We start from the raw sequence: 20,500 nt of genomic DNA on the forward strand, positions 1-20,500 counted from the left end.
AGTTAAAGAAATTTCAACTTCGGCGATTTGTAAATTGCAGCAGGACATAGTGTGATTTAATCCAATTTGCGATTAACTACCCAGTGCTAGTGGCCGGTCAATCACAGGGTTCACAAACAAACAACAAGGGGAACTCAAACCTTAATTAAGAGTCAAGTTTTTGGACCGTGAGAGGAAGCTGAGGAGCCGGCAGATGATTTATGCACGCACAGGGATAAGGTTGACAACATTTTCAATGCTTCAATACTTCTTATATACCAGGGATGCAAGATACTATCAGTATGATATCACAGCGGAAAATATTAGCTCAAAAAATGAATTGTTGTATCAGTAGTTATGAACATTTCTGCCAATATGTACTACTTATATTTTGGCTATTAAAAATCTGCCTGTCAGCTGTAAATATTGGTCGTATGAACAAATAAGTTAGAGGAATTTTAGGCTGGACCAACAGACCTACATCAGCTGAAGTCTTTTCTTTATTTAGCATCATTCCTTACACTTTAAAGTAATTCAGGGACTGAAATTATCAATTTGTTCATCATCAAACTTCACACTGTGTGAAGTTTTAGATCTAAACCACATTTGGTATGATCAATGTTATTTTTTTACGCTCAGAAACACCAAAACTACCATGGTTTGAGGAAATGAACAGATATGCATTAGTACAGAGCTGAAGCTGCTGTTAGCAGAGAGAGAGAGCCACAGTGTGCGGCAATGGGCGATCAAATGAGAGCAAGTTGCTAAAGCAGAGCAGTGATACAGAGAGAGAACTTCTTGATTGTTTCACTGCAGTTATGCTCTTGGAAAATTAAAACGCATCAAATTGTCTGCAGAGACATGACAGAAGATTCTGGATTTTGATTGATGACTCTTTTCTGCCCACTGTGGTCCTCTCCACCCCTGCCCCCCTACCTACTGGACTGAATTACAACTCAGGTATTGATACTTCATTTCAATACCCTGCCGCCCCAAATAAAAGGCAAGAAATACATTATGGAATGTGTTTGATTATTATTGTGTTTTATAATCTTATAAAGATTTCTACAGATCTTTTATGATACCCAGGGAGGAGGAGAATGGAGGTATTGAAAGTTGAGACAACCTTAGCCCCCAGTCAAACAATGCTATGCCCTAAATATAAAAATGTAAAAGCTTGATGTTCTTACAAGATCTAGAAAATGTTTAAACTTACCTAAATAACTGAATAAAGGATTTGTGTGGCAATGTGAAGGAAAAATACTCATCACATCCCTGAATGTGTTCCCTTTGGTGGGTTAGTTCACAAACATGTTTGCTGTTTTTGCCTCAGATGAGCTCAGGAGTGTTTTGAACTGATCTGTAGGCTCCCTGTGAAGTTCCTTACATGAGCGCAGAATGTGAGTAATGCAGGCTAAACGTTCACTGATCCCCCCCTCTGTGCCCGGTAATACGTTTAATCTCTGCGCTGATTTGCTGTTTCACTGTTAATCTGGATGGAACACAGTGTCATATAATGGTGTAAGTCATTAAGCAGTGCTCATGATGACAAGATCGTGATTAGAGGGGTATTATTAACTCAGGTATGAGACAAAAACTCATCACTGCAAGTCAAAGTGATATTTCAGAGCTCGTTTGATTCAGAGAAACACTCCCATTTCCACACAAAGCATTGTTGAGTCTTCTCTGTTATCCCTCTGTTGTTTTTCACACCTTTCAGCCAAATCTGACGTGTGAGCTTTCAGTGGCTGGCCTGTAATGATGTGATTATCACAGTAGTGTTGTGCATGCTGTTTATCCAGCTCACTGCTGACTGCTTTCCTTTGTGATGAACAAAGTCTGCAGGGCCTAATTTTAAGCAGATTTCTGTCCGTCTTTTAATATTTGGCTTTTGGTGCATTCAGTCCTGACAGTTGGAGTCCAGACAGAAAAGTATTTGTGATTTTAAGTGTTCTGAGAAAGGATGGGTTTGATCTATCTTTTATGCGATGAAAGAAAGGGTTACCGATATGGTTGCCAAGATTTGGGAAGAAGTTTTTCTAAAACACTGATAAAATTAATAAAAGGACAGAAACTGGCTGATTTATTATTTGAATCAGATCACTGATGAGGTAAACAAGATAACACGTCACTAAACAGTAGGTAATTATCCTCTGTGACAAGAATTTTAGATGATCTGTTAACCTGCTGTAGTCAAACCCTTTTAAGTGCCTACATACAGAAAGAAAAAATCAACCCCAGCTTAAGGATATGCGATATTATCTACATAATATTGGTATCGACAGATATTGGCTGAAAGTTCAAGGTTCACATTATTATCCCTGTGAAAGGCAGTTTGTTTTTGCAGCCAGCTGTCAAACATAAATCCAGACCAATCATAAGTATAGCATTAACAATAAAATAAATAGAAGCACAGAAACAGTGTGCAATACAACAATAAACATACAAAGTAAGACATATCACAGGCATACAAATAATCATTTAAAAAGCCAATGGCAACAGGGGCATTTTTTTTTGTTTTTTGTTTTTTGTTTTTTTTTTTGCCTTTTTGTCTCGCATGCTGGTGGCTGAATCTGTGACCAGACTGTAGCAGCTTCCCCTCAGAAAGTAAAGGATGGCTGTGATCAGCCAGGAACGACCGTGCCTTTTTTGAGGGTTCTAACTTTGTACACCTGATGGAGGTCATTAAAGGGTCAAACCTGAAATTTTACCACAGATTGTGGCTCGTTTTTAAGTGTCGGGAACAACAAATGGTCTCGAAGTATGACATAATTAACCAAGCATCCAAGTAGGGATGGGGATCGAAATGGTTCTGTATTTTTCCAATATCCGAAAATCAATAACTTTTTAGCTTGTCGATACTGCTATCAGGTCTCACAGGCTCTATGACGTGACGTCATATTAAGATACAACTCCTGTAAAGAATAGGGCTGTTAACATTAACGCGTTAACGCTTGTGATTGTGTGTGCGTCATGCTAATTTTAACTTATGTTTTGTAAAAAACATTTCTGGTATGAAGTTAGTTCCTCAGCTGTGTCAACAGCTGAGGTGACCATCACATAACTTTTTTCTTTGTCTTTCTAATGTTATGGTATTTAGCAAACAGCTCTCTGCATTATATCCACTATTTTGCAGCTGTACTGCATTAAAGCCAGGCAGGGTTTAAAAAAGAACAGGGAAAACAGCTTTAAATTGACATAGTTGCATGAAAGCTTTTCATTTTTCATATGAAATGACTTAGCCTAATGTTTGAAAATCACTGCACCTCTTTGGCTTCACCTTATAAGGTGACCAGCAAGTTAATTTAAAGTTTGTAGTCAGGACTTCGTACATATTGGTATACGACTATTGGTGTTGGCAAGAATGAGTTGGAATACTGGGATATCAGAAAATCCTATACCTTTTATCCCCACCCCAGTTATATAGCAGTCATTCTCTCCTGGAATCACAACCTCCTTTTGAGAAATAGTGACCCACATTTTTAAAAGACATTAAACCACAGAAATATAGATAATCAAAAAGTCCTGACACCTAATGTTGGGTAATTTATTGTTTTTAGTTAGGTGAATTTCCTGCATCCCTGAGTACCGCAAGAAGACAAAAATATGCTATTTTTTTCTGATGAAGGTCTAGATCAGTGGTCCCCAACACAACAAAGCACAAATACTTATTTTTTCAAGTGATCACTTAGAAAGGGAGAACAAGTTTGTGCAAAAAAGTCTTAGTCATTATTGTTTACTGTGTCACACATAAAGATCTTTGAGTTTTTGTATCTCTCTTAATAACTAAAGATCGAGGTGTCATTAAGATAAATCAGTCAACCACAAAGACAGTAGACTTTATATGTATCTGCATACTTTCATGCCTCCATGCCAGGGGCTGAAGAAATTATGTTTTAGGGAGATTCTAATGAATACTTGAGGGATTTTCCTCTGACTTTGTCCACTCTGACCCCCTAATGAAACAGTTGGTTATTGATTAAAGGGACACAATCACTGAGCCTCATGTCCATCGCTTGCCTGAGAATGTAATATCTTAGAAATGCTGGAAGGACTTTTTTCAAAGCTTGCCATACATCCGCTTATTCAGAAATAAACTGAAAGGATTTGGGAGGTCAGAGAACAAGGTCTTTGGGCCTCATATTCATCACTTGCTTACAAAATTTAAAGGGGACATATTTTACCCTTTAAAGACAACTTTATATTGGTCTCAGAGGTTCCCCCAAAACATGCCTATAAAGTTGTTTGCCCAAAAAAACCACTCCAGTATTGGAATTTTGCGTGTCTAAAAACCCCTCTGTTCCAGCCTCGATCAGAATGAGCCGTTTCTGTGTCTATGGCTTTAAATGTTAATAAGCCCTTTGGCTCCGCCCCTGACCACACCCCTCTCAGGAAATGGATGCAGCACTTCTGATGTTACAATGTTCTGACACTTTCATCTAAAGTTAAGGACCTGAATGGGATTCTAACCATCAATCTTCTAAATCAAAGTCTGCAGGGTAACCTTCTGAGCTATCCAACATCTCAGCTGGCAGCAGAGAGGAGGGTGGAACTTTCTTCCAAGCAGGGAGGGCCAAACAAACCTGGGGGCGGTGCTAACTCCCTACATGACATCATGAGGGGAAAATCTGAGAGCAGCTTGTTTCAGCACACATTTTCTGAAAGGTGGAGAAAAAGAGGGGGGAGGGAATGGATTTTTCTGATCCTTTGGGGGATTGTGGAGAGGCCAGGGGCACATATTTTTGTGAGAGAAGCCTGAAAAAGTGATTTTTTGCATAATATGTCCCCTTTAAAAGAATTACACGTACATAGAAAACCACCCTGGCTCTTCTTCTTAACCCACTGCTGTACTTTCACTACCTCATGGAGACATCAAACTGTCAGGTGCTAGTCCAAGTTTTTATGGCGGTCCATCACTTAGTTTTGTAGATATTTCAGCGTGGGAGCAGTGGTGGACATTTCCATCTTTAAAATCATGTTTACAGCCCCTGTCATTTAAATGCATGTGATAAATGATTGTGGTCTATTCGAGGTGTAATTTGAAGGTCATAGCCCTCTGTTTGCATGTATAAACATCCCTGAATCATTGTTATTCCTCTCATAGCTCTTTGTGTTTGGACGTTAATACTGGAAGCAGAGCGGCACTGAGTTTTATTGATGTCTCGGTTATGATCCTCATGTTCAATATAAAATGATGAAGTAGACATTTACAGGCATACTTTCAGTGTTGTGTCGATCTCTGAACATCTCATTGATGCATCTTTTCATATGAAACTGCCTCCTCAAATCTCCAAACACTATTTGATGTGTGTTATGAATGCATCAGGGAGCAGCAGAGCTAAAGGCGACAGTAATTTTTCGACAGACTTCAGAAATGACTCTGGCAGTTAATCTTTGGACTTTTTCTCCAGATGTTCATATTCTTTCCTCTGTTTTTCCATCTCCTTTCAGATGCAAGTTCTTCAGTCTGACGGAGACTCCAGAGGACTACACCATAATCGTTGATGAGGAAGGCTTTAAAGGTGAGTCTATAGATCTTTAGAGTCGCTGTGGTAACCATAGATCGGGGGGGCGGGGAAAGATCACATTGTGCAGTCTGTGGTTCTCTGCAGCACCACGCAGCCTCAGCAGCCAATGTTTGAGCACACTTTGTCATTATGGATGTGAGGCCAAGCTGCCAGTCGCCGTGTTTTGTGGTTGGCTGACTGAGTGAATCCATGTCATTACACACCCTCTCCCAGGGTGACCCTCCTTGGTTACCCTGGAGACCACAGGCTGTGTGTTGCATAACAGGCGCAGGTATTTTCTACTGCTGGCTGGCTCTGAGCGAGCTGCTGCCTGCTGTCAGTTCCACAAACTGTGGACACTCATCAACAACATGAGTCACTGAATCATTTAATACAGACAGAATGAATACATATGCATTTGAATTAGTGGATTTAACAAACACTGCGATAATTACACAATTCAGTCCACTGGAAGGAGTTCATTAGGCAGAACATACAGTAACTGCTGTGTAGTCTGTGGATAAGATTTATAGTGGTGTCTGTTGACTGACCAGATTAGAAGGTGGCATAAAATAAAGATATTTAAGGCCTTAGATAATTTTCCTTTAGTGTTGTTTTTCTTTTTTTTATTATTTTTAATCAGAATTTAAAAGTACATTTTTTTCACTAAAATGTTTACAGTAATTAAAAAATAACTTGTGTGTTTTTCGTCCACTGCATACTAGAGCTAAACGATTTGCAAAAAATAATCTAATTGCGATTTTTTTCACCCAATATTGCAATTACGATTTAATATGTGATTATTCTTAGGTTCCTAATCTTGAGTATTTTTCAACAAATTCAAGCAATAAATAATCCCAAATTACAGCCAGCCTTCAGCCAGGGACACTCATGATACATTTAACCATTTTATTGCAAAATGGACCTACTACAGTTTTACTTGGCAGAGAAAACTCTACTCTAAAGATTCTCCCTGGGTTAGTCAAGCAGCTGCTTTGACTTTGCAGGGAGCATATGAATAGTTTCATTGTTTTCAATACACACTGTCATAAATGCATCTATCTGTATGGGGTTTCTATTCATGCATGAATCTAAATAAGAGGGTGCAACAAGTTTATGCTGTAAAGGAGGCAGCTGGGGTGGAGGAGGTGAAGCTGGCTATCAGCTGATCGCAACTTGGGGTATGAATTTTGTTAACTAACACTAAGCTTCATCAGCTTTAGATAGAATGAGCTAATTATTCTTGCTCATATTGCAAATTTGATGTCATTTGCTTTATTGAAGGCCATTCTCCTTTTTATGTCACTCATTTTGTTTAAGGATAACATACATAAAACACAAAAAGGAGGATGTTTGTAAACCATTATTAAAAAAATGTGACGCTGGAGTGTTTGCATAATGTGCATAAAATCTCTGCCGCTGCAAAAATTAGATTTATTAAATTGCCATTTTGACACATTTCAAGTTAAAGAAATCAATCAATAAATCTTTATTTCTATAGCATTTTTTTATACATTGAAATGTAGCACAAAGTGCTTTACACACAACAGAAAATTAATCGAAAAATAATTGAGTTCATCCCCCCATCCCTCTCTATTCCCCAATCTGTAGTCCATATATAACATTGGCAACCATGCCATAAATAATGGATTCTTACAAACAGGAACGGTAGAGCCTTTGGACAAAAAAAAAGGTGATTGGATGAACGTTCAGTCTATCACATCTTTATGGGCCAATCAGAGCACACAACATGTGAGGATGTAGCTGCTGCCGAGGAGTAAACTCCGTAAAGAACTACATAACACGAACCAAGGCGACTGTAGGCATGTCAGTACACGACTTTTGTCGTTTTTGAAGAGAAAACAACTCAATGCTGTTCTTTGTTCTTCTTTTAATGAACAATGTCGTCAAGTTCTGATAAAACTGGCTCTTTAGCAGCATCCACACTAATGTCTTCTGCCATAATTGCACCGGCCTCTTGTTGCTGCATGCTTCATCATGACTCCGCCGCGCCCAGATGACCTATGCACCATCATTAATAAACCAGAAGAAGTGTTCTGTTTTTGGATTTTCTTGTTTTGTCCTTATTTTGGCTAAGACCATTGTTAAAAATATCAGGGTTTGTGCAGTGATGTGAACCAAAGGATTACAGGTTAGGGACTAGCACTGTCTGCTCTGTGTCTGAAACAGACACTAACATTACATATGCATCTATATGAGATGCTGAAGTGACCTAATTCAGCACATCGATTATGCAGCTCAAGAGTAGAAAAAGAACCATAAGGTCAACAAGGTTTTACAAAAAAACAGCAATACATATATCTAAGCTAACAGTAACTTAAACTTCTGATCTGATTTAACTTATGTAGGGTGTGTTTTCATGACTTTTGCTTTGTAAGAGAAAAAACAATGATAGACCGCTACAAATTCACATTTCAGAGCTGCATAAACACAGCCATGTGGGCTGGGCTTTAGTATGACGAGTAGAAAGTCTTGTCCATTACAGTCTCTTTAATCACATAGGCTAATACTGAAAAGTAGATACTGTAGGCTGTAAATGTTATCATATTTTCTGTAATTCCAGATAGCAGAAAAGTAGGTATTTTTTTTTTAAAGAGTGTAAAAAGAGGATCTAGATCACATTATAAAATGAGGAACAAACCCTCATGAACATTACTCAGCCTCAAGACCCAGTTTTTGTCTATTTATTCCAAACTGGTTGAAAAATGTGTCTCCACTTGTGTGAAACTACCAGAAAATTGGGGTTTACTTACATGACCTGACTGCCAAGAAATCCCTGTTGTAAAAAATAAACACAGCTGTTTTACATGCTGTAAGCTCCTTCTAATAGCTTGACCTTGTGTATAGCCTAATTGTGTCTTGTAGGTAGTTCTCCATCACCTCCTCTCATGGATTATTAGTTAACTGTGCCACAGAAGTGCCACTGTGAAAACTTCCACTCCAGATCTTTCTGACATGCCTGTCTCTGTCCGTCCCTAGAGTTACCCCAGTCAGAGCACATCAGTGTTGCTGATGCCACGTGGTTGGCTCTTAACGTGGTGTCGGGAGGCGGCAACACCTCCAATTCACAGCCCATCGGAGTCACCAAAATCGCCAAATCAGTCATCGCACCGCTGGCTGACCACAACATCTCTGTCTTCATGCTGTCCACATATCAAACGGACTTCATTCTGGTGAGTGAGGATTATAAATAATACTTCTGTATTCTTCTAACAGATTTACAGTGTTTTGCAGATTTTGAAACAGAATGAACATTGTCCATAATAGCAGAAAATTTAAGGTCTCCTGACAGCAGTCTGGCAGTAGAAAATCAAATGAATTAAAAACCATGAAAACACACAATAGCTTGTTTTGTGTTGAACCTGTGACCTGACCATCTGAACTCATGGGAACGCAGGGATGGAAAATAAAACCTCAAAAACATTTTGTTATGTTGTCCAACCACATGTATTTTTTTGGGAGGTTTATCAAACCCTTGAGACTCTGGGATTCCAATGATATCTGTTCCTGGATCAGCAGAGCACATGCAGAGTCTTGTTCTTAATCTGTATTGCACCTCAGTGGAGATACTGGCCTTCAAATCAACAAATAAATCAAGTTATTCATAGCTTTCTCATGACATCACACAGTCATGTGACCACCTGTGGTAGGCAAGAATGGCGTCCTACTGCTGAAGTTGACACATATGTATTTTAGCCAGTTGTATTTTTATTTTTTTTCAATGAAAGAGTGTCCCTGTTCATCTGGATGCATTAACTGATGGGGAGCCCATGTTATACCGCTGCAAAATCAAAGAAAGGAAAAACCCAGAGAGGTGCAAATAGGTTGTTGTGAATCACATGATCCAGAATGTCCATTTGGGGTCAGGTAATGGAGGCAGCCATTAGGATTGTTAGCAGTTAACATCTCTTAATGGACATCTACACAGCAATCATCATTAGAAAATTTCTACATACATGGAGTAAAATTCTTACACTTTGAAAAAAAGTGATTTTCCCACAGTTTATATGATTTACCTGAGATGGTGGCGATCAATATCACAAATACCCAGTCCTGCAGGCTTCCCAGCAACTAGCATCTTGTAGCCAGATAAAGAGAAACAAGAGTCTTGAGGAGTCTTGTGCTGAGCTAAGAGGCTAGCTGAGGCACTTTAACATATTAAAAAAAAATCCTCGTTTAGTCACAAACATGCTTTTAATTGAAACAGTGATGACTCTTTTAGGCGAGCCACTGTTGCTAGCTCCCAATTTAGCCTGCAATCCAGAAAAGAAATCAGACTCTAACAGTATGATTGAATCAGAATTGTCAAATCTCTGGCCTGTCCTAAAAACAATGACATTAGTATCAATACAGGTGTTACAAAATCAGTATGGCCACAAATGCTGTGTCTCTAAACACTGGAGCTTTTGGTTGAAATAGGATTATTGTAACGTTTCATAACGTATCGTAACATATGGTGCCGTATCATATGTACTTTATTGCAGCATAGAGAAGCATATTGGGCCCATCACAAGAGAGGCTGGAGGTGGAGAGATGTGTAACAGCTGAGGAGACATGGGTAAGATCAGAGTTTAATGTGCTAAATCATGGCAAAACTGGACTGAATCACACTAGACCACTTTGTGGAAGCAGACCTTACACGAGCAACTCGTCCAGGCATTAGACAGAGGCTTTATTTAAATTCTTGCCTGATGGTGTTTTCCTGCGACTATTTTTTATTAAAGTTTATATTATTATGCCTGAATATTTCACTACTTTCAGCACACAAAAGTAGCTCAAGTATTATGAATGTTTTTTTTATTTTTTCGCACTTTGAACGCTTAGCACAGTCATAACCAGCTCAACCCTGCGTTTTTTACACTTTGCCTTTATTTTGAATTGTTTGACAGCAGTTATATAGTAATAGGTTCTTTGCAGATGATGTCAAGCAGCAGCAGAGAACACCCCGAAGGGGTAAAGTAGGGATTTCTGCATAGAGAAACGCTACCAAAAAGGCTGTGTTTTGAGCTGTTTCTATGCTAAGCATTCAAAGTGCAAAAAATAAAAACATTCTTCATTCTTAAGCTACTTTTGTGTCCTGAAAGTAGTGAAATATTCAGGCAAAAACTTTATAAAAAGTTTTAAAAAACTCACAGAGAAATGGCAGCAGGTAGGAATTCAAAAGCTTTCATCCAAAACCTGGATGGTGGTGTCACACAATACCCATGCATGGTCTGTTTCCACAGAGTGGTTGGATTGAGTACAATTTTGTCCTATTTTAGCTCATTAAACTCTGATCTTAGCTGTGTTTCCTCAGCTGATGTCCGTCTCACTAACCCGCAGCCTCGCTTTCGACAGGAAATCCGCCTCTTTTGGGAGATCCAGATCATTTGGTTCAGCTCAGTAGAGACTTTTCAGCCCTTCATTTGGACACAGTGGCTTTTTAAATGTGGATGGATGAAATAAAACTGGGACTCAAACAGAAAAAAAGGTACCTTTTCATAGCATAGGCATGTCCATTAACAGCTCAGCATCACTCTGTGGCTTGCCCCACAAGGTTTATATATTTGATAATATATCACAGTTTAAATAAGCATGTCTGTGACCAAAAAAGGATCTTTTTATATGTTAAAGAGGATCAGCTAGCCTCTTAGCTCAGTACAAGACTACTCAAGACTGTTTGTCCCTTTATTCGGCTACAAGACTACAAGGTGGTCTGCAAATGGTAAAAATCACTCTTTTGTAAAGTGTAGGAATCATACTTAATGTATGTAGAAATTTTCTGATGTTGATTGAAGTACAGGTCCATTTAGAGCTGTGAAACACTAACTTTCCTCTGTTCCCATTCCCTTCCACTCAACCACAAAAAACAAGGGTTTATCTGGCTTTGAAAACTGTTGTAAATATCTGAGGTAATACAAGTACTCAACTCAAAAAGGTACTCATCACAACATAACTGTTTCTGCTCTTTCAGGGCAGGAGCACAGAACAACACATGCAAGTCAAAGCAGAGCAAACCTGCAGAATTACATGTAAACAAAATAACAGACAAAATGCATTCTCCATGTCTGTTCCACATACAATTTTAGACCATTGTTTACATGATTCATTTACGAACTGATTAAATGTGTTTGAGAGCCAATAACTGATCCTGTTGACAGCATGCTTTGACAGTATCATTATCTTTCCATTATATAACCACAGGCTAAACAATTCTTTACATCCTAAGAATGTCTGACATGTAAAAGCAATAACCTTGGACATATTGTACCTTCTCCTGGCCTCACTGCCTTTGATTTGGAGACAGATCCTCTCTCATACTGAAGCCTCTCTGGCCACAGGGAGTATTTTTTTATTGCCTCGCTTTCGTGGAAAAACAGGGTCTGCTGAGCAGCTCTGGCATGTTTATGAAAATGAAAGAAAAAAACAGTGTCGATGTTCATAATCTGTTACGTAAAGGGGATCAGCAGCTCAACCTCTTGCTGCTGGAATTCCAGGTATCATACTCTATTTCCTGTCTGTGCACTGGCTGCTCCTACCCATAATCCTAATTATTGCTCTGTCAGATAGAAAAGAAGCTACAACCTGCTGGGCTCACCCTGTTGCCCACATCTACCATCACCACCACCCATCTCCTTTCTGTCTTTCACTGTGTCGGAGTGCATTACTAAAAATCCGAGGACGACATACAACCAGCTCAAGATGTGTTGTTTATTTCCCCTCTGTTTGGGTCTTTTGTGTTACATAAAGCAGTAAAGCCTGACAGAGCCATGACTATATCCTTACTAAGTCAAGACACATGTACCCTTCACACACAAGAATCTAATCAAAGTAAAGGCTGCTGTAAGGAATCTCTTTTTTCCAGAGAGTGATGTCATTCAATTTTGCCTATCACCTTCTCAAGTGATCAACTCTAATTCAAGAAGCAACACTTCTAGGCTTACTGTCTTATCAGGATGCTCAAAATACATGGGTGTGACGTACTGATATATGAACGTAGTACAGACATAAAACTTGAGTACTTAAATCACATTTTAAAGTTTAAGGAAGAACAAAGACACAAACTTTAGTCCAGTCAGGAACACTCTCGTCATACATTTAACCATTTTATTTCCAAATGACAGTTTTACTTGTCAAAGAAAACTCTGCTCAAAAGACACTCCTAGGTTAGTCAAGGCATGTTTTGACTTTCCAGGGAGCGCATGGCTAGAAACGCCCATATGGATGGATACATTAATGATAATGCGCACTGAATACAATAATCCAGTCTCATGAATCTGAATAAGAGGGTGCACCGAGCCGAGGAGGAGGCTGGATTGGAGGAGGTGAAGCTTTGCCAGCAGCAGCATGGTGCATCAGCATTACTGCAAGCAGGGATTAGTGAGAAGCACGTCTTATTTAAATACACTGCTGTGTTGAGAGGAAGAACCAATCACAGCTGGGCGTATGACTACCATGTCCTTTCTGAACTAGCGCCAAGCATCATTCCTTAGCAGAACACAAATATAAGGAATGATGATAAACAAAGAAAAAGACTTTAGCCAAGGACAGTCTTTTGGTCTTACCTAAAACTCCACAAACTCATTCATACATTTGACAGATATATACAGGTAATCTATTTTTAGCTGATATACTATCATCTTCTGAAGTTGATATGACAGCAGTATTATGCATCCCTAGTAGAAAAATTTACTTTGCTGTAATGTTTGGCACAGTTTTTTTTTCTTGTACAGGCTAAAACACATTTTTACTATAAATTGTTATAGGGTAATTTGTGTATGTCTGCAATGGCTTACATTTTCCTTTTTTTTTTAATTTTCTGTTTAACTTTTGGTTGTAGTAAAATTTCCAGTTTTAGATTTAAGTGTACCTTTAAATTGGTAAGTTTGTTTCTCTCCTAATAAAAGTAATATCTACCCACTGGCCTACTGGTGTACTGGGATTTTGTTTATGTTTCATACAGTCAAAGTTAAAAATATATTGATGCATGAATCCAAATGTCTACAGGGTTAATGATTAACATCTATATTGTACTTGGTTACATTTAGTGGAAATGTTTTGTGTTGTGGGGTTCAGATGTGACTCTATGAGACTTTTGTTAAAACTCCAAACTATTGACATGAAGTTTCAATAATACCCATGGAACTTAAAACATAAAAACACACCACACACACTCTGACCCTTGAAAATGGTTCTAATGTTAATCTTTGTTTGCCCTTTATTCATGTTAAAGAGATCTACTCAGCCCAATCATCTTATCTAATGCAGCATGATTCCACAACTTCAGAATTTCTCTGCAGATTTATTTCTGGCTCTCTGAAGACAACTCTTAACCTCTTTAAGAAACATTTTGACCTCCAGTTTTTACTTGTAAACAGGCTTTCTTTTGGGCAGGGATTATGCCAGTTATGCAAGCACCAGATGATGCTTCGGGCATTTTGATTGAGCTTTATTGTGATTAAATAATCAAACTGCGTCACTGTTGGAAAAAAATACTTCTTGTTGATCTCATAAATTTTGCCCTGTTTTAGCCACCTTCAAATTTATATTTCAAAAAATTCTGTTTTCTCATGACTTTCAGGAATTTCTGCCCTCTGCTTTGCTCAGTTGAATTAAAAGCCTCAGCCATCTTTAAAGCATGATTTCTTTTACTGCCTGTGTTAATTAAGACTTTTCATGAACAAAAGAACAATGGGGAATGATTTTGTGATGTTAAAATTGCATTGTATTTTTTGTTTTTAATGGTTTGTTTTCCCCTTGAAATTGTTGTAATGATGTCTTTATATATTGTTCAGTAGGTGTCATTTAGAAGCAGAGATACATGTACACTTTTTTTCAAAGTAGGGAGCATAAACCATAAACCTCATGCATCTTTAAGTTGTACGTAAAGTAAAACCAGAAATTTTTTTTCTTGGATTTGTTGTGTGCTCCTCTTTCCTCTTTACACTGATTATAAACCACCTAAGGCAATTTTCTGCTTTGAGATTGAAATAAAACATTTTATAAAATAAAGGAAGCAATGAAGTGGAAGAACTGTCGATGAAACAGAGCTGGCATGAGAATGGGTGTGCTGATAAGTAATTTGTAGCTTTTCATTAAGGAACAACTTGAACTGAATTTATTTTATCTAATATTGATGGTGCAGTTTAACCTAGTTTCAGTACAGAGCATGAAGATGATGTGCTACTCAGAGAGTTTAGAGCTATTGTTCATTTCCAACTCATTCACCAGTTATTTGAAAACTCAGAGTAAAAATTGTACAACATTCAGAAACATAAAACACCACAGTGCTTTACAAGTCCCAGAGTGGGGCCAGTGACCTCTAACGGGCGGCCAAAGCAATGACGAGGGGCTTGGCAGGGCTAAATAAAAAAAATGTGCACTGTTGCGCTGGCAGTAAAATATGGCAATGTTTGTTAGTGGACTTCCTGGAAAATTGAAAATGGATCTACAGCAGACATGATGACTAAAACAACATCCTACCTGAGAGATCTAGGCTTTTCTGTATATGTCAGTGTAGGTGTTAGGGATACTTTTTGGAAAATAATGTAATATCCGGTTATTGCAAATTATAATTGTGTTGTTTTTTTGTTGCACTTTTCCACCTCTGCTGTAAACCACTTTACACTGACACCACCTACGAACAACTTTATCTCCATTTTTTAGATTAAAATTGTGCTAAACTGCACTGTTCTTAGATACTGTTGATGCTACCAATTCACCATTGTTTACAACAGCTTAGAGCATTGTGGAAGCATGATAATGGCAATTAAATGGAGCTGTAGTGACTACTAGAAGCGGGCAGCTGTGTCACAAATTTGACAGGTGTCGACCAGGTTTTTGGGCCTGAACCGATCAAAAAGTATTAAGAATTAGTTTAACCATTTTTATAATTGAGGTGCTGAGTACCAAGGGATCTGACTTGAACCATTAATCCCAACGCATCCATAACATGTTAATGCATGGCTGTGTATGGTCAGGGTTATGGGAGCTTGAAAAATATTTCCATCTGCCAAAGGTAGGCCCAGAAAAAAAGAGCTTGGGAACCACAGCTTTACAGTATAAAGGAGCAATAAATACTTACTGTCTGCCTTGATCATTTTTAAAAATTATATCTTGTGTATTTTGTCCTCAGGTTCGAGAGCGAGACCTGCCGATGGTCATGCACACGCTGTCTTCAGAGTTTACTTTGCTGCGGGTCGTCAATGGAGAAACTGTGGCTGTTAACGATCTGGGGGTCACCAACGGCTTTGTAAAGCCAAAACTCAGTAAGCAGAAACCAACTTTAATTGCATTTTGTATAAAGCATTGTTAACATTTTCACAATATAATGGACTAATCATGCTTCTGAAAGACTTTTGAAACTTTTTTGAATGCAGTCTTTGCCACTAGGTGGACTATTTTGAAAATATCCCTGGCCACCATTGTGTGTCACCAGTTTGATCTCCCTGTGTGCCTTGAAAATAGATTGAAGTTATTTTAGGATTTTCCTAAACTCTATCTCTATAATGCACTGAAAATGAATGTTTTCTTTTGGCTTTTGTTTAAAATAATTCTGTTTGAAGATATGAAGTGTGTTATAACTTTTTTTCTTATGTTAGTCTCTTTCTTATAAGCAACCAAATACAAACCTCCTTTGACCTCCTGAGTCCTGAACTTTTGTTTGGAATGCTTTTTTAGTTTCTCTCACTTGCCTGGGATAAGTAGGACCTGATAGGTTAAAAAGCAACCTTGTCTTTGAACAGGAATTTCATGATTTTCCTTTCCAAGATCCATACAAATTACCTAAAATTTTAAAGAAATGACTCCAAATTCCTGTGGAAATTATTTTTTTGTGATTAAATTTTTATTGCCATTTTGACAATTGAACAAGAGAGTACAAACAGTAAATATAACAGAGCTTGGGGGGCATAAATGTCAATATACCAACAAACATATGCATAAGTCCACTTTTGAATCCTTTTGGGTACCAGTACATAAATATATCAGAGAAGCTTTTGTTGTATGTAGTCCCTTACCCATACATAAACATGCTAAATCATACAAAAATCAAACAAACAAAAAGAAAAACAATAGTAATGAAATAATAAAATTAACAAAAACATAAACCCACCCCAAGTCAGGCCCCTAGCCAAAAAAAAAAATCCTTTTTAAAAAAATATTTTAGACACTTTTGGAGGTTGTTTATTCTGTAAAAATTTATTCAAATACTTGTCAAGAATCCCATTAAAAGCACATGATAATTTCTTCAGACAGTCCCCAAATGTTTCACATTACATAAATCTAAACAAAAATCCATGTAAATGCCTGAAAATTTCTTAGCTTGAGACCCCTCATTTCATAGCAAATTCCCCCTACAGTTTCTCAGCAAATTTCCCAAACTTTACAAATACATTCCCCAAAATTCCCTAAATATAACAGAAACATCTAACCTTGCAAAGCAGATGGATACACCTGTTTCCTTGTTTCTCACTGGCAAATCCATTTTGCAAAGCTTCCGTCTGAACCGTTAGGGCCAGGTTAGATCAATCAGCGACGAGGGGCAGTATTTTCAGGCCCGGTGGAGTCGTGATGTAAGCAAGCAGCAACAAGTGGCCAGTGCTCATGGTGGAAGAGATTAGCGTGGATGCTGCTAAAGCGCCCCTTTTATCAGAGCTTGGTGTCATTTCTTCGTTAAAAAAGAACAAAGAACAGCATTGAGTTGTTTTCTTTTCAAAAACGACAAAGTTGTGTACTGACATGTCTACAATCACCATGGTTCGTATTATTACTCGGTCGCTGCGCACGCGCACCTCGGTCGCAGCTACGTCACGTGTTTTGTTGCTCTGATTGGCCCGTAGATGTGTGACAGACAGAATGTTCATCCAATCACCCTCCGAATTTTTTTCCAATCCTCTGCCCTTTCCCAAACGCTTAGTATTGAAGGTTTTCAGGTTAAGGTGTGTCAGGTTAAGAAACATCCATACTTTCAAACTAATATCTGAACTTTCCATGAAAATGATTAAAACCTCTATATTACCCCCACACCCCAAATATTTAAAGTTTCTTGCCAAATTTCCATAAACAAGCCTAAAGAATTTCAAATTACCCCAAACATCCAAACAACTTTTTCAAATTCCAATGATATTGCCAAAAAAAACGTTAAAAATAAATTTCCCAAAAACTTCCAATGAAACACCCAAATATGAAAACATATCCCCTTAATTCTCATGAAAATATTTGAAACTTTCCAATTGAATTCCCTGAAATATCCAAACAGCAAATTCTCCAAAAAATATCTTTACTGTCATATATCTTAAAAAGTTCTGATAGTAGAAATCATTGCTTTGTGGTAGGAAGTCCAAAATGCAGTGTCTTCATTTGTACGTGCAGGGTCTTTCGAGGATATGTTTTACTAATTGTTATGGTGACTTTATGGTGTTTATTATAAAAGACTCAAAAATAAGACAACCACTTTGGCTAGGGAGTCTGGATGGTATGCATTAGTACGCAAATAATTCCAGTAACCAGTAACCTGACACACCAGATAGACTTTTATATCTCCATTGCATGGATATAGTTTATTCATCTGGTAAAGCTCCCATAGAAGCATTTGGGAAGGGTAGATTTTTCAAAAAAATCTCAGAATCTCAGATGACAATGAAACAGTCAGATCTTAAGTCGATAAAGCAAAAAAAAAAAAAAAAATGATGTTAGTAACAATTAAAATAATTAAAACAGAATAAAATTATAATTAGAAGGTGGGTTGTTGTCAATAAGAGGCACTGAAGCAGGGCTTATGAGTGTATTCATCCACTCATCATTTCAGAACTTATCTCACTAAACATTTGAGATAATATAGTTCCTAAAAGCCTCACCACGTCAGGCTCCAGCAGATTACTTTGCAATCATAATATTATTTATGAAAATGTTGAAAGTTCATTCTTTACCTTAGGGCAAAACAAATCAGTTCTGTTTTCAAAGAACTGCAGCGATTCCTGCTCCGTGTTTTTCTCTTTTTGGGCTTTGACTGTTATTTAGAAATTTGGCTTAAAGGTTAATTTGTTATCTCAGATAATGGGGTTTTGAAAAATGTCAGGATAAGAAATTTCTGACTAAAAATCTGTCTTGGCTACATTGCTACATCTAAGCTCGTCTTATATTCATCCATGTTTTGTGCTTTCAGTGCCACGCCCCATCATTCACCCTTTATCTAGTCCCAGCAACATGTTCTGTGTGACCAGCCTGGACCCAGACACACTGCCCTCTGTCGCCACCCTGCTCATGGATGTCATGTTTTACTCTGGAGGGTAAGAACCAACTTCTTTTATTCTCAATACTGGGAAAAAGCTTTTATAAGCTTTTGAAAATAACTCTAAAAATCAAGAGATTCAGTATTAAAAGAGAGGGGGAGAAAAACAAAATCTGACTCATCTGTCAGAGGATGAAAAGCACTATCAAAAAACATTCAACCAGTTTGAAATTTTCTTTCAAGAGCTTGGTTGATTTTAAGATTTGAGTCAGTCCTCACTGCTAAAAAAGTCAACAAAATTTGATGTCTTTCATGCATTTGTGGAACAGCATATCATCTGAATTAAAGTCCTTCAAGAGAGCTACGCATGTATGATGCACTCATCTGTGTAAAGTTTTCGCCCTGCAGGACAAAACAGAAACTTGATGAAATGTCTGTTAGATTACCAAGAAATCACTGCAGGTATTCACTGATATGACATTAAAGTTAGTTCAGACATCCATGTTCCCTCAGGAGGAGTATTAATAACTTTGGTGATCTCTTGACTTTTATCATCAAGTCTCAAGAGTTTATCACACATACCTGCAAGATAAAGACATTCATACCAGCCTCTGCTCTACTTTGTTAAATTTTAATATCATCTCTATAACCAAGGCATGCTATAATTGCAGTGACAGTGGTGAACATTTTAACATTAGTAAGTTAGCACACAGCTCATATTACTGTCACAGTGAGGCTGCTGTGACTGAGGCCCTTCAGTGACTTCCATAATTATTGCTCTAAAATATTGTTTAAACTGGTTTGTAGAGATGTAATGATATAAAAGTTAATGTTTTGATTGTACTGATCAAAATCATCATCATCAGTAGAACTACAGTATTGTTAATGTAAGATTCCTAATACAAGCAAACATACACTATATGGACAAAAATACTTGGCCACACCTGTTAATTATGGGATTCAGGTGTTTTAATCAGATCTGCTCCTACAGTTGTCCAACCAGGCACTCTGAAAAGTTCAGTGACTTCAAGCATGGTACTGTGATGGATGCCACCTTTGCAGTGAGACAGTTTGTGAAATTTCATCCACAGTCAACTGTAAGTGATATTATTAGAAAGTGGAAGTGTTCATGAACAACAGCAACTTAGCCACAAAGCAGAAGAGCATGTAAAATCACAGAGCGGTGTCAACGACTACCAAGGTGCATGGTGCATAAAAGTCGACGCTCTGCTGAAGAGTTCTGAACTTCCTCTGGCATTAATGTAAGCACAAGAACTGTGCAACGGGAGCTTCATGGAATGGGTCCCCATAGCTAAGCAGCTGCATGCAAAACTCAGATCACCAAGTTCGATACCAAGTGTCACATGGAGTGGTGTAAAACACACCATCACAGGACTGTGGGGTCGTGGAAACGGGTTCTGTGGAGTGATGAATCATGCTTATCTAGGAGGCAGATGGGTGAGTCTGGGTTTGGCAGATGCTGGGAAAATGTTACCTGCCTGACTGCATTGTGCCAAATGTGAAGTTTGGTGGAGGAGAGATAATGGTATGGGGCTGTTTTTCAGGGTTTGGGCTAGGCCCCTTATCTCTAGTGAAGGCCAATCTTAATGCCTCAGCCTACCAAGACATTTTGAACAATGCTTTGCTTCCAACTTTGTGGGAACAATCTGGGGAAGGCCCTTTTCTGTTCCGCCACGACTGTGCCCCAGTGCAAAAAGCAAAGACAATAGAGACATGGGTTAATGAGGTCAGTGAGGAAGAATCTGATTGACCCACGCAGAGC

General features: G+C 38.2%; 1 protein-coding gene across 1 annotated transcript in view; it reads left to right on the forward strand.

Annotated features, from left to right (window-relative positions):
- Positions 1–20,500, forward strand: part of castor2 (cytosolic arginine sensor for mTORC1 subunit 2) — a 40,741-nt gene that overhangs the window by 12,676 nt on the left and 7,565 nt on the right. The window contains exons 2-5 of the mRNA XM_041802085.1: positions 5,431–5,501; positions 8,487–8,680; positions 15,622–15,754; positions 18,652–18,775. Of these exons, the coding sequence (XP_041658019.1) occupies positions 5,431–5,501; positions 8,487–8,680; positions 15,622–15,754; positions 18,652–18,775 (522 nt within the window). The remainder of the gene's footprint in view (positions 1–5,430; positions 5,502–8,486; positions 8,681–15,621; positions 15,755–18,651; positions 18,776–20,500) is intronic.

The sequence above is a fragment of the Cheilinus undulatus genome, linkage group 12 (genome assembly GCF_018320785.1).
Source record: "Cheilinus undulatus linkage group 12, ASM1832078v1, whole genome shotgun sequence".
In the NCBI taxonomy this organism is placed as follows: Eukaryota; Metazoa; Chordata; class Actinopteri; order Labriformes; family Labridae; genus Cheilinus; species Cheilinus undulatus.